The sequence below is a fragment of the Leptonotus elevatus genome, chromosome 1 (genome assembly GCF_054856555.1).
Source record: "Leptonotus elevatus isolate MCC_2025b chromosome 1, RoL_Lele_1.0, whole genome shotgun sequence".
Taxonomy (NCBI): domain Eukaryota; kingdom Metazoa; phylum Chordata; class Actinopteri; order Syngnathiformes; family Syngnathidae; genus Leptonotus; species Leptonotus elevatus.
In genome coordinates, this window is record NC_141239.1 from 53,759,206 (window position 1) to 53,773,719 (window position 14,514).

At 38.0% G+C, this 14,514-nt stretch overlaps 1 protein-coding gene across 6 annotated transcripts in view; it reads right to left on the bottom strand.

Annotated features, from left to right (window-relative positions):
- Positions 1-180: 180 nt before the first annotated feature.
- septin12 (septin 12) overlaps positions 181-14,514 on the bottom strand; it is a 72,659-nt gene continuing 58,325 nt past the window's right edge. For 4 of the 6 annotated variants that reach the window (XM_086070036.1, XM_086070059.1, XM_086070041.1 and 1 more), the window contains 9 exons: positions 13,199-13,600; positions 10,108-10,236; positions 8,009-8,090; positions 7,675-7,812; positions 6,288-6,405; positions 6,106-6,201; positions 5,753-5,849; positions 4,480-4,531; positions 181-2,997 (listed from right to left, as the gene is read on the bottom strand). In XM_086070036.1, coding sequence (XP_085926162.1) covers positions 2,832-2,997; positions 4,480-4,531; positions 5,753-5,849; positions 6,106-6,201; positions 6,288-6,405; positions 7,675-7,812; positions 8,009-8,090; positions 10,108-10,236; positions 13,199-13,600 — 1,280 coding nt within the window. In that variant the 3' untranslated portion in view covers positions 181-2,831. Of the gene's footprint in view, positions 2,998-4,479; positions 4,532-5,752; positions 5,850-6,105; positions 6,202-6,287; positions 6,406-7,674; positions 7,813-8,008; positions 8,091-10,107; positions 10,237-13,198; positions 13,601-14,437 lie in introns of all 6 variants that reach the window. The other 2 variants (XM_086070049.1, XM_086070064.1) reach the window with 2 other exon arrangements.

The window sequence follows — 14,514 nt, forward strand, 5'->3', positions numbered from 1 at the left end:
TAAAGCCAGTGCGCTAAAGTTGTAGGCTTTGACATTGAAAGCATTGGAAGCAGAAATGGACTTGCTGGCGTCCATGTAGAAAATCAAAGCACACAAACTACGTTCATGACAAGCGGTCCTCCACGGGTGGATGAGGTAAATGGGTGTTCTAAAAAAAGAATAAAGATGCTGGTAATAACGATGTATTCAATGAGTTTATTTTTTACAATGATTCAGAGGGTTTGGTGCACGCTGTTGCCATTTATGAAGGAAATACAATGTTTTCCACCACACGTGGAGTGCACTTCCTGCACAACGGTCTACACCACAACTAAGTCCTGCTTGGAGCTGGTTTAAAATACATTCTACTTTCAGTGAGCAAATTGTCAGGTGTGCCATGATGGCATGAAAAAGAAAACACCCTCGGTCAGCCAGAACGCCAAGCATGGAGTCGGCCTAATTCCCCAAAACGGTAAACTAGACTTGCTCGGCACAAAAATCAAGGTGTGCTAGCTTTTATGCTGAACACACATGCGCTATGAAAATAGAGCCCTTGGTGTTACATACAAAAACAGCAGTGAGGTGTAGTGATAATCAATAAAGTCAGATGACAGAGGATCACACAGATGTATAGTCATTTTATCATGTTATTTCAAAAATCTAATTTACATAGAACAATGTTGCTCATTTGTGATATAAACCAGAGTATTAACATGAACAAGTTGTCCCTGCTAATACCAGCTGAAAAAACTGTTGAAAACGTCTGTTATCCATTGAATGACATTTGTTATCAAGCCCTTGCAAAAAGACTTAAAAGACAGTGAAAATAGTCTAGTTAATGCTCTAAGAACAATTGAGCTGCAGGGTTTTCTCTAGTTGTTGCAATGTTACACAATTCCGTACATACATTATAAAAAAGTAATGAAATCCTCAATTATTGCTCAAATGATTCATTAGGGTCACGACAAGACTAATTGCAATGACAATTATAGTCTCATCAATATACTTTGATGACTGTAAGGTGACACTATAATCCTATATATATATCCCGCAGTGCTGCTCATTAGCGCCCAGACCAGCCTCACATTAGCTGTCTGACTACATACAAAGGCAGAGTGGGAGAAAAGCAATTCTTTTGGCAGCCCATACAACACAAAAATCCAATTTAAGGTTGTGATATGCATAAAAAGTTAAAACATTTTAACTCTATAATTGCTCCATCTGGCCCCACAAAATTCAAAATGAAAGGCTTTTGACAGACACAAATGTATGAAATGGGTCAACACTGCCAGTCAAGCTAAGTTCAGTAGAATTTCTCTTAAGTTTCCAGTTAGATCTGATGCCTTGAGAAGCTAACTAATGTATAGTGTACTATATAAGCTACATAAATTTGAAAAAAGAAAACAAATTGGTCAAAATAGTTAAAAAGAATAAGTGGAATATAATTCATCCATTGGTCTTTTTCAAAGACGCAATGTACCCTGCCCCTAGATTCATAGCACAAATGTGACCATTTTCTCCATCAGACACATGGAATTTCATTATGTCAGAATGTCATCAAATGATGGCATTCCCCAATATTTTAGTATACAAATATATGCTGTTTGGCCACATTTTAGAGTCGTCTCTTTTGGACAAAACTGTTGGCTTTTACATTGTAATGCAACATTGAAGTGTATAAAACACATGCAGAGCCAAATGCTTAAATATAACTGGTATGCGTAAGTAGCTGTAATTGAAAGGAGAGGTTCGCTGAGGGACTCTGCTAGCAGAGACATTTATCTATGTCACTCATTCTGCACGTCATGCAAACATCCTGAAAATCTTTACCGTTTATTTCTCCAGCTAGTTATGTCTTAAGATTAGTTAAGGTCAAAATTGGAAAAATGCAATGCTTGTCTCGTTTCCTACATAACAAGAGTATGTTGGAAGTTTTTGGAAAAGTGAACGCTTACAAGGCGGCTTACAAACACGATTTAAGGCATGGAATGTCATTCACATTTGACATTATGACCTTTACTTATATAGCATAAGGAGTTAAGATACACTTCCTGTTAGAATAAATGTACATAAGTTATCCCATATTTACTCTTATAGTATTGCAAAGCATGTATTCAGCGGTATAACCTTGTAAATTGGAGTTATCTGTGAAGGGAGCAGAGCCGCCCTGAGAAGGATGCTTCTGCAGCTGCAAAACAGGAACTGTGCCCTTATCACAAGATAGCGGCTGGAACATTTTGCGGACAAACTGTTGAACTTTGACTGCTGAAATTTTCAGTGCCAAAGAAAGACACATCTGTATTATTATCTGCGCAATGACTCATATCCGTGATGGTTTTCACGTTGCTGCTGTGTGCACCCCCAACCTTTAGAGCAGCAACGGCTGTGTTAACTAGGGACCACCCTAAAAGAAATAAAAAGAGAGGGCTCGGCAGCATGTGCTTCAGAGCGGTAGGAGATTTCGACTATGCACATCTCTGTCTGCTCCCCGCCCAAGCAAAAATAATCTAAGTCTCTTGTCTGCTTTCCTTGTCTGTTGTTTATTAAATGTTCTAGGTTGACTGAACCTGACACTTCCCATCTGTGTCACTCGTGAAACTGACTGCCCTGATTACGCCAACCGTAATGCCAGAAAATACAAAATGTCACATTCAAAAATATTTGTATTTCTAGTCTCCCATAAAAACGTTCATTAAACAATCCAATAGTTGGTCACTAATGCCCAACAACAACAAAAAATCAGACAATTTCCCCATCATGCTTCATGTAGCAGAAATGCTCTCTTGTCCCATCTTTCACTTGGAGTCGATGGGTCGCATCATTCCTTTCGGAGCTTGAGGCTGACGAAGGCATCAGAGGTGGCTGTCGGATTCACATTTGTCAGCAGTTCCATTTTCCAGCGGCCAAGTAGAAAGTTTCTGTTCGATGAAATTCATGTTGCTCTCATTAAGCCGTCGCACACGGTATGTTTCATAGTGGATGTTGTGCGTCACATCTTTCAGGTCCTGCAGGTGAGACCTTGAAAGGAAAAACAAAAATAAAAGGTAAGTCACTGATTTGGTCACTATTAAGTAACAAGTAAATGTGCTGCTTTGAAGACTCCTTGTTCTTTTATCACTCAGTTCCTCATCATTTGTTGAATTACAGTTATAATTCTTTAATAATAAAATAATAAATAAATATACAAGTTTCCTCCTGTAAACATCATTAAGCATACATTTATACATGTATTTAAGGCAAGTTGTAAAATGTCTTAAGTCCTCTTATGTTTCACAAATTTAAAACATCATAAATCATACTGTTTCTACCAAGTACTGTCTCAAATGTTCTCCAATTTCGATACTGTAAATGTATAGGATCGTATGCTGAGAACCGTTTCTTGGGAGGAGTAATTTGGCGGCCTCGTGTCTTCAAAAATCTTGGCCTATTGGCTATCCAGTAATATACAGATCAGTGTTTTAATCATGTGTATAGTCCCTCTTGGTTTAAAAACCTGTTACAATTTTAGAAAAAGTGATTACCCCGCTTAAGTTTCCATATTTTAATTATCTCAACTGTTTATAAGGCTAAATAGGCATGTTAGCAAAATCTTTTGAAATGGTTGCATGCTAAAATTTAATATTTAGCCTGAAAAAAGCATAACATAAGCTTTACAATTACACCAAGACCACAATGATTGGTTAAAAAAAATGACAAAATGGGCCAAGAAACGTCTTTTGTTTAACCATTGAAACAAACTAAAAGCAGACCCAAGGCATGTTTTCATCACATAAGATCTTCTAATTTCCTTAATTTTTCAGATATTCTTACTTTGAGAGACGGTGGGCTTCAGCTGTCAAATCCAATGGTCATTTCCATTCATCTTTCATTTGACATTAACCCTTAATAAGTATGCATCTGTTGATCATAAATCAGACTGTACACTTACTGATAAAGAAACTGAATTGATCGTAGACTAATTGCCTGGTAAATTGTGATCAGAGGTGTATACCACAAGCAGATTAGTACCCTTACATTGGCAGTTGATTAGAGAGTAGACAGGTTCTTATGTAAATGATAATCCCTGGTGATCTGTGCTCACTTTAGTTCTTAACAGCACTACAGTTCAGTTGGGGTGAGTTAATTAAGACTCACTCACTCACAAGTGAGCCTAATGGCTTAAAAAATTAAGTTCACATCAAGACAATTAAAACATTTGGGGGCTTCTAACATTAAAATGCTTCCAGTTGAGATGCATTGTGTCTATCTGGAAAGAGTTCCTAAACCAGCCACTAGAGGTCACAAGCCAGTGTATTTCAAGTGCTGGTTTCAAGCAGAACAAGAGTCTGTATGCCTGAGACACATTTTTAGAGTTGCCTTTGGTCATAAGACCCTATAAAGTAGTCATTGTGAAAAGTGATCATGAGAGTGGTCTTTCCCTTTGTATTGGGCCTCAAAAACTCATCTCCCATGTCATTTGTGAAACAACATAAATGTTATCCTCATAGAAGACAAGCTGACCTGATAAGGAGATCTCGCAGGTTGGCAAACTCACAGTGTGCCACGTTTTCAACTGTGAAAAGAGGGACACAAATAAGCTCATTTATTTACAAATCCATCCAAACATACAGTATTATCAACATATTTCAAAGAGGATGTATTATGCAAATTGTATTTTTGTTGTGTGTATATTAAGAGTTGGTTCTTTGGGATGCCTGCCCACGCATCAAATGTGAAATGACACATCAAAGTGCATGTGTCCCAAGATGTGACTGTAAGCAAGCAGTTCTAACTGTCTGAAATGTTATGCCAAAGCCCTGAGGTAAGGCCACTGTGCTGTAGTAAGTATGTACTTGTGCAACCTGCATGCATATACACACTAATTAACTTAATTTAGTTTGACATGTGCCACAGTCACAGGACCTCCGCTATGGCATAAATCCTTTGGGCGTCATTAATGCGACATTGCCAACGTTCACAACATTCATGGAGCAATTCTACCATCCCTCGGTTGCAATCTAAACTGGACTGTTAAGAAGACTGTATACACACATTGCTCAATAAGTTGTGGGTACTTTATTATAAAGTGTTTTAGCTGGGCCTGTTGGCTTAACTGTCTTTCTGGGGTTAGGGTAAATGCTCATGCCTAATATTGGCAGAACAATTTAAAAAAATGTTGTCAAATAAATAAAAAACGTGGTGCTCTCTAAAAACAGTTGGGTCAAAAGTAATCCAATTATGGATCAAAAATGGATCAAACCACTTTATGGGTTAATTTGACCCAATTTTCTGGGTTGTACAAAATGACCCAATTTTCTGACCCAAGTAAAGGATCTGACCAATATTTATGAGTTGTTTTACGCTGAAAGACCCATTTCTTGACTCAAACTTGGGTCAAACCGACCCAAGTACAGAATCGGTCCATTTTTGACCCATAGTTGAGTTATTTTTGACCCAACTTTTTTTTAGAGTGTGGGTGGTAATGAATCATTAAGTTCCCCAAAATACCCTGCTTTGGATATTTGGGACTAAATTGTTGTTTAGGAGTAAAACTGTAGGACTTGTTGGTCATAATAAATATTTAAAAAATAAATCATCCATTGAAGACAAGGCTACATTGCTGTTGTGTTTTTCTGCTGTTTGTCACAACTCAATTACTATAATCATTATTATGTTTGTGGGGAAAAGGTTCTTGAGACAAGCATGGGTTTCACATTATACATAATTACTCAAAATGGTGGTTTGTAAACTTGTGTCGGGAATGGTATTATGGTACATTTTTCCTTCCCCTTACCTTCAATAATTCCCCACTTGGTTTTACGGCCCAACACCTTATTTCCGTTCACCTGGTGCTCCTTGTCAGTCCCCACCACCGCAAAGGGAATACTTTCCTGGATACAGAAATAAAAGCACATTTTACTCAACCTCATTTGAAGAAAAAGATTAGCTCAAAAGCTCAAAATGTGTTTAGTTTAAAGGATTAACTAAAGTTCTAAGGGATTAAGTAAACTTCTTTTGAATGGATGGTTGAAACACTTAAACAGCAAGTGATGTTTTTCGCTTAACTGAACCCTTGGCTGAACTTTCGGCACCGTTAATAGCATGCACTACAAACACATTTCCTGCTCGCACGCACTCGATTCCTACCCTGATTCTGTCATTGAGGAAGCGCTCCTCTGGATCCTCATCGTACTCTTTCTGGGGGTAAACACGAATCCCGTTGCCTGTTAAGTCTTGCCTTATCTGTCAGTGATATAAAACACAGGTAGACTTGAGGTTCCAATTCATGCAAGTGTACTTACTTATTAAATGAGTAAACGTGTCCTCACCCTCTCCTTGAACTCCTGTCGTTCCTCAATGGTAAGTGTGTCAGCTTTGGCAATGACAGGCACAATGCTTACGATCTTTCCCAACCTCTTCATGAACTCCACATCGATGGGGCGTAACCTGGACACACACAGCACACCTCTGATTCATTTGGAAAAAGACAAGCATAAAGCACAGAGAAACCTGCACAGTTACAGGGAAAGAATAGAATAACAAATAAAATCAACATCATTATAAGTGTTTTGTATCCAGTGAGGTCAATTTCTTTATTTTTGGTTAAAATGTGTGTTTTATGTTGTTATTTGCCAGATTTTGCTGTTACTGTATTTGCAATCGAAATTATTTGCTATAACCTGAACAGGGTTTCAGGGTGAATTTAAGTGGTACATTTTGACATGGAATACGCCGGGGTGGGACTAGATACGTTGTTTTACTTCTTCCTACACCCTTTTTGAACAGAATCTTGTTTTGAAATTGAATACTGGTAGAACAAAATGGCTGTCATAGCTAAAAAAAATAAATGTAATTTTATTTTGTTGTGTATGTACAATTGTTTACATATATATGTATGTTTTTCTTTTCGAATAAGTTTGTATTTCATTTATTGTTGGATCTATGCATTATGAATTAGGTAAACCAAGTAATTTAGACTTGCACGTGTTATAAAGGTTTCTTCAAGAGAAATGGTCAGTCGTCAGAGAATGCTCTTATATAATTTGATCTGCTGTTTTCACCTGCACAGAGTAAATTTTACTCTGAAAAAGACTATATTTGGTCCCAGTCTAAACAGAGTAAACTTCATACTTGGAAGATGTATATATACATACATGCATACAGAACATTCAGGTTGGGAGACCACTGAGCCATGCCACTCCGACTGACTGACTGACTGACTGACTGACTGACTGACTGACTGTCTGTCTGTCTGTCTGTTTGTCTGTCTGTCTGTCTCTCTGTCTGTCTCTCTGTCTGTCTATCTATCTATCAGCAATATGTTAGCTAACAATAAATCTAGCACAGCTCAAGTGGTAGAGTGGCTGTCTTCCATGCTGAAGGTTGTGGGATTGTTCCTCAACCCTTGAGCGTTTTATTGTTGTTTTTGTTTTGTAGTATTTTACCCTCTACCAAGTGTAAAAGTTTACTTTGTTTAGAGTGGGACCAAATATAGTCTTTTTAGAGTAAAATTTACTCTACAAAATGTACTGTGTTAGAGACAGTTGTAGACAGATGTCCTTCCAAATCACGTCCAATCATTCAATATTCACAATGGTGGACTGCATTATGTGAAGGCACTGTGCGTACATCTTATCATTCAACAAAACATGATTGTATACATGTTTACTCTAGCACGTAAAACCAGGTAAGTGGTATTGATTTTTATTTTTTTACCTGTGTCCTGTTGCAGCAAGGAAGTAGATGCAGCAATGGACTCTGGTGTCAGGTATTCTCCTCTTACGGTTGACATGCAGCTCTTCTCGCAGGTATTTCTCATACTGCTCGTTGACATACTTCACGATGGGCTCCCAACTTGAGGGGAGAGAGTACAGATGAAACATTGCTTTAACAAAAGCCCGTAATTCAACATGATTTGAGAAAAAGATGACAAAATTCTGTATTGTAGCAAATTGAACCAACTATTACTTCTATGTACACTCTACATTGTACATATGTACAGCATGTGTGTGTGCGCGCGCTTTTCAAATAGCCTCATTGTGCCCCTTACCAGTTCTCATTGTTGATCTGGTCTCCAAAACCTGGAGTGTCTATCACTGTCAGTTTCATCTTCACCCCCTTCTCTTCAATCACTAGACAGGAATGACAATAGGGGTTATTACAGTAGAATGCATGAACAAGTTCAAAACCAAACATGAGTTGTTGGATTTAATCAGCCCTCGCTAGGTAAAACGGAAGCCTTTGTATGTACAGCATTGTAACTGTAAAGAAGCACCTCACATGCATGGCCACATATCCTTGTTGGACTGATGCTGAACAGAGGAGCAAAGGCTATCATTTAAATCCATTGGCAATGTTGAGTAAGCACTGAGGAATCTCCTTTCAGCGGAAGCAGGGGAGCAAACATCTGGTACCTGAATCACTACGATTTTCACTAACCTGCAATAAAGCACCACATGCACTGTCTAGACCAGCTTGCACAGTACCGAAAGTGGCTTCAGAGGTCCAAACACATAACAGCGGCAACAAAAAGTGTTTGTCTGAGATTGACTGCCATTACAGAGACAACCAAGCAGCCAAGAAGCAGGAGCAAACGATATAAACAGATTCAAAGAATTGGCATGATGCGATCTAATGATTTGTCATTTCCCATCCATCTACATACACTCTTAAATAAACTGTGCTTTTAATGGACTTTACAGTTGCTGGAGGGACACTATTGCACAACTGCTGTTTCACTTCCCAAAAAAATCTTCTGGATTTATAGGTGCTGGCCTCCTGCACTGACTTTTGGGATTGGTTATATTCACTATCTGCTGATACGTAATTCTAGATGAAGCTTAAGGGAAGTTTCCACCATTCAAGATTTGCACAGTCAAAAGCAGCTCGCTCGAGGTGTTGAGTCTGTAAATGTCTCTCATTTTGTCCCTCGAGCTGTATAGAACCTCATTAAAAGTGGGAATGCAAGGAACAATAACAAACCATGCATTCTTTTCAAACACATTTCCTACAAAACTGTCAGCACTGGTTTTGTCTTACTGATACAACATTTGGCATTCACTTGAGTAAAGTACAAGGACTTAAGATTTACATTATTAATAAACAATAGTGAATAAAAATGAGCAATCTTGGTAGATATCATTTGCAAGTCAATGGGATTGCTTCGGGATAATACCTGAAAGATTGAAGATACAGTTAAAAGTTGTGAGCCAATCAATAATCTTAAATCTGATTTATTTAAAACCAATTTGCAGAAACGTCATTTTCTTTATGGTTGAGCCTATCCTGGCTGCCTTTGGATGAAAGGTGGGGCACCCCCTGGTCTGGTTGCCAGCAAATCACAGGGCACATAATGACAAACAATTACAAACCAGAGAAAGTGCAATTTCTGGAGAAATTGCGTGGGAATTCTGGATAGCTGAATGCTAGTATTTGAATGCATCTGGAATGATTTATTGTCTAAATAATGTTAAATGGCATTGGGTAAAAAATGGATGTTTAAAGATCTCTGTGCAGTTTGTCACATTTTTACTGCCACCTCTGGCCCAAAGCGTAACTGAATCCAGAACCTCATGAATGTGAGGCATATGTGCACTAGTCTAATCATCGCTTGTACTGTATTTACAAGGTGAAAGGATCTGATGCTTTCAATTTTAAAGTTCAGTCGTAGTGGTAAGCTTCACTTCCTCGGCCTTGTTTCATAAATCTGCACTGAGGATTTTCAGCAACCGAAAAATAAGTGGGGGCTTTGTTACAACTATGTGACAGACAGATTCTTCCATCCCTCACTAATGCTGTTAAGAGTACAAAACAAAAATGAGGGTGTCATGTGAAGACTCCTTGTACTCAGTTCCATGACCATATCTAGGCTTTTCACTGCGTCGTTGACCTCAACAGCCTGCTGTTATGGTTACATTCTGCACGTCCGAACCTTTCTTGACAAGTCCGCTCCTGTTCTCTATATTTCAGTGTGTGTACTGCAAATGTGACATCTGGCTTAAAAGCCACGTGATGGAGATGATGTTTATAAGTGATGTCCAACACAGACTGCAAATACACAGCCATAGTGTTTGGTGGAAAAAAAGATTTCTTGAATGTAGTAATACATGTAGTATGTGTTTGTATGACTGTGTGAGTGTGTGGACTCACTGTGGCTCACTGACTGCAGCTTGACTGTTCGAGAGATTTTCTCCTCATAGTTTGGTGTGCAGGACTTTCTGCTGACTTTAGACTTGAAGAGAGTGTTGACCATGGTAGATTTCCCCAAACCACTCTGACCTGCAGAAACAAATCAGGTTACAGGTGCAAGCGTCTTTTATTTATACTTAACTTCAAGACTTTTGCCTGCCACCTATGTTTTAATCAAACATATTCAAGGCAAGTATGCAACACATCACAAATTCAAAATTTGTAAGGCTTTCTCATTGCTATTTCAATATTTATTTATTATTATTAATAGCAATGTATGGGTGCATCTTGTGTCTCTTAATTGTAGCTTTCCCAGCTGCTCGTCCATTGTTGCTTTTGACTGCCCAGTAGTTATTCTTACGCTGAACTACGTTATTATCAAACACCTTTACTGTCTTAAATCTATAATTGAAGAGAAACTGATGTCCATGACAACAACGTATCAAAATGGCTGCAGGCCAGCTGGATTGTAAGCAGAGTAGGACTTCACAAAGGTAACAATTTATCCTTTGCTTTTTAAAGGTCTTTATTATTTTAGTCTAAAGATGCATTGCAGAGTTTGTCACGCTTCAACTCACGACTGCCACCTCTGGCCTAAAGCGTAACTGCAGCCTCTTTGTCAAGCTCGTGAATGGTGCGCGTGCAAGTACGTACGCGTCAATTAACTTCGTTTTTTTCAATTTTTTCTGGCATCTGAGCTGGAGTTTGGGCTGTGCTCTTGTTTTTTTTTTTTTTCAGTTTTCGTCCCAGTTTTGTCATACGCGACCTAGCCCAACGCTAGCACAACACTACATGTCCATTGGGACAAGTAAGACATCCTCCTCCACTACTCCACCCCTCCTCACCCCCAAGAAACTGTGGAGTGTTCGCCCTGAAGGGAAGCTAGTAAAGGGAAGATACAAGCTGATTGGCGCAGTCGCAGTTAAAGGGCTCTTTGTACTCATCTGGGCACTGATGGAGCATGCATGATGTTGAAAAATCTTTACCATTGACATTATAAACTCCGCAATGCACCTTTCAAGGGATTCTTGACTCACTGAGCTATTTCTAGCAGTAAAAAGTTAATATTTTGTCCAGAATGAATGCCATAACTTTATTATTTTTCATTTTCAACTAATACCTTTAATGCACATTTTTTCGCTTGCTATCAAACTGAAGATGACATTACCTGTACTGAGAAAGTAGGTAAAGACCAATTACGACTCACTTGTTTTCTGGGTTTGGTCAGCAAACTGAGCAATGACTGGTCATTACCTACTTCCTCAGCACAGGGGATGTCATCTTCAGTTGACAGCAAATGGCAAAATTAGTTTTAAAATATATTAATTGTTCATTAAAAATAATGAAGTTATCACAATTTTTATAGACAAAATATGATCATCTTACTGTTGAAAATGGCTCAAGTCAAGTATCCCTTTAAATGTACACATTTTGTCCAGTCTCTGTTGTATTCGGGCATTACTTAATTATGAAATGACTTTTAATTACACTTGTTTGTCGTTACATACTCAATGAAAGTATGTAGTGTTCTCATGTTCTCAAATGCCTTTAGCAATATCAAGAAATATATATGTGCCCTTTTATGGTTCTACACCCTTTTTCTACACACTTAATTATTTTAATACATTACATTACATCATTATTAATTCATACATATACCGGTACACAATTAGTTTGTGTTATTGTTAATAACGTCACAATTGGTACAGTATACAGTAAAATAAGTATATATTTCTGTTTATGTTTGAAATTAAAGTCCCTCCAATTTATCCACAGAGCAACATTTATCGTTGAGGTTAACCTAATTCCACTTGAACCATAAAACGTAAAAAGTGGATATGTCTGATATAAATCTGATATCCTCGACGCCTGAAAGGGAGCTAACATGTGAACCGAGGTTGCAAAAAAAATAAAAATGAAATGAGATGTACCTTATGTGATTTAGACTTGTTGAAGGGAAGAACAGTCAGTCATGACTCTTGAAAGCACTAGCACTTCCAAGTTGAAATACCCAACGCAGAAACCTCAAGGAGGCATTTAAATATGAAATGGAATGACTTTCATTTAGGTCCTCCCACCATGTGGTGGTTTCTGGTATGTGCAATATGTGCACATAAACAAGACACTCAAGTAAGAATACTGTTCAATGGACATTGAAGTGCTAATGGTAAAGTTCAGACATTTTTTAAAATCTATTAATTAACTAATTCAAAACATTTTTTTTTTAAATACATTTGTCCTTCACTCCCAAAAATGGATTTACACATTTTTATTTTATTTTATTATTGTTGTTTTTTAATGCGAGAGCATACAGAAGACTTTTGACATGAAGAGGTGGCATAAAAGAATGGTAGTTATTTAACAGAGTATAAGAGGTCAGCCAGGAACATTTTGCAACAAGCTCTTTTTGTCAGTTTTCACCAGGAATGTGAATATTGATTAAACTTAGCTTTATTCTAATGCTAATTGCTGCAAAACAGAAACAGATACAAATATACTTTTTTTCCTGATGAAAGAAGAGACTCTAATCTTTCTTTTGGTAGGTTCCATGTTATGTTTATAGCAATAGAACACAATATTCTGTGAGCCTTGTAAAATCTGTCAAAATCCAGTAAAACAGCCGGGAGCGAAGTGGGTTGCTTCAGTGAAAATGGCTGCGAGTGAATGAGTTAAGGAGTTCCGTGTTGTGTTAATGCTGGCTGGTTACAACCCACACAGGCTGACTGGTTCGCTCTACTGCATGACATCACATATAAACACGAGACTGCACATCCACATGACATGTTTGTTGCAGAGGGAGATTTTAACCCCTTTAACTAGTTAACTTTCTCCCAAAGTACACTACATAGTGTAGCCTGCAGACAGTATTTTGCACACACACCCAAAAAAAATCAGACTTTTGTCCCACGTTACAGATAATCACAAAATTTTTATTTTTCTGCAAAGAAAGTTTTGAATAGGTTTGAATAAATTTAACAGCTGCAATAATCCGTAAATGCCAAATTGCATAACATGCAACCATTCAAACATTTTACAAAGATTTGACACTTACCAACCACCATGATGTTGAACTCAAAGCCAGCTTTCATGGTCTTGTGCCTCATCTGGTCCAGCACTGCCTCAATGCCCACATAGCCAAACAGGTCACTGCCATGGATGAAACTCATCTGCATGTCTGGCCCAGATTGGCACACTTCCACCTTCACCTCTGACTCCACCTCTTTCTTCATCTCGCCTTCCTCCATTCCTTTCTCATTTTCCTTCTCCTCCACCTCTGCATGGACTTCCACACCGTTTGCTTTTGGTTCTTTGCCGGAATTCTCAGTTACAGTGCTTGCTAGTATTGCTTCGCCATTGTCCTCTGCAACTTGCTCTTCTCCCATGATGCCATTCTCCTTCTCCTCTCTCTCTTCCATCAGGGAAGGTACTTCTACGTTCAGATCTCCAGCACTTTCTGTGGATAAAGACACAAATGCAGATTAGAGGTTGGTTGTACAATAGTTTGGAATACTGTAATGTGTTTAATTGGAGGCACATGTTGATTGCTATTATTCACATGCACAGTACTGCCTTTTAGGATTTGACCTAAAGCTTGAAAGGAGAAACTGTAGATTCACTTGTAATTCTCAACAACTATCAAGCAATTTAACATGTCAATGTTATTAACACCCACTTTAACACCACATACCAAACATCGGGGGCTGTACTAGGATCAGAGGTTTAGGGATGCTAATATCATCGCCCAGAACATTTCAAATTTCACAGTTTTGTACATTTTAAAGCAACTTTATTCATACATTTACGAATGAAGTGCATAACTTTTTTTGGGGAAAGTATTTAAATAAATAATTAAATATGGTATAGGTTATTTAAATGTTGGGTCACTGTGAAAGAGGAATGTATTGAATCTATAAAACAAACATTGTAATCCTATTCATTTCTGTCAAAAGACAATTTTTTTTTTTTTTTATATAAAGCAACACCACTATATAAACATTAACATTATGAATTTGTTCTGAATTAAACCAGCCTTACGGCGAGAACTAAAAATAACAGTTGAACTTTAACATAATTTTAGGACTTTTATACATAATGCAGTGCCCAATGTGTAGAACAAGTCCTCTCTTTGCTCCTCCCTCACTCTGTGTCCTAATAGAAGTTATTTTGTTATGTGAGGAACAGAATTTGGACACAAAAGCAGAGAGGACACGGAAGTGGAATATTAAACGTCTTTACATACAAAAATACAAAGTAACCAGAGAGCAAGGGCGGATGCAGAACACAAACATACAAAGTTACCACAGAGAGCTGGACTGGATGCCGACTACATTGAAGAAAAGCTAGACGTAGAGTCCCATACTGAGTGAC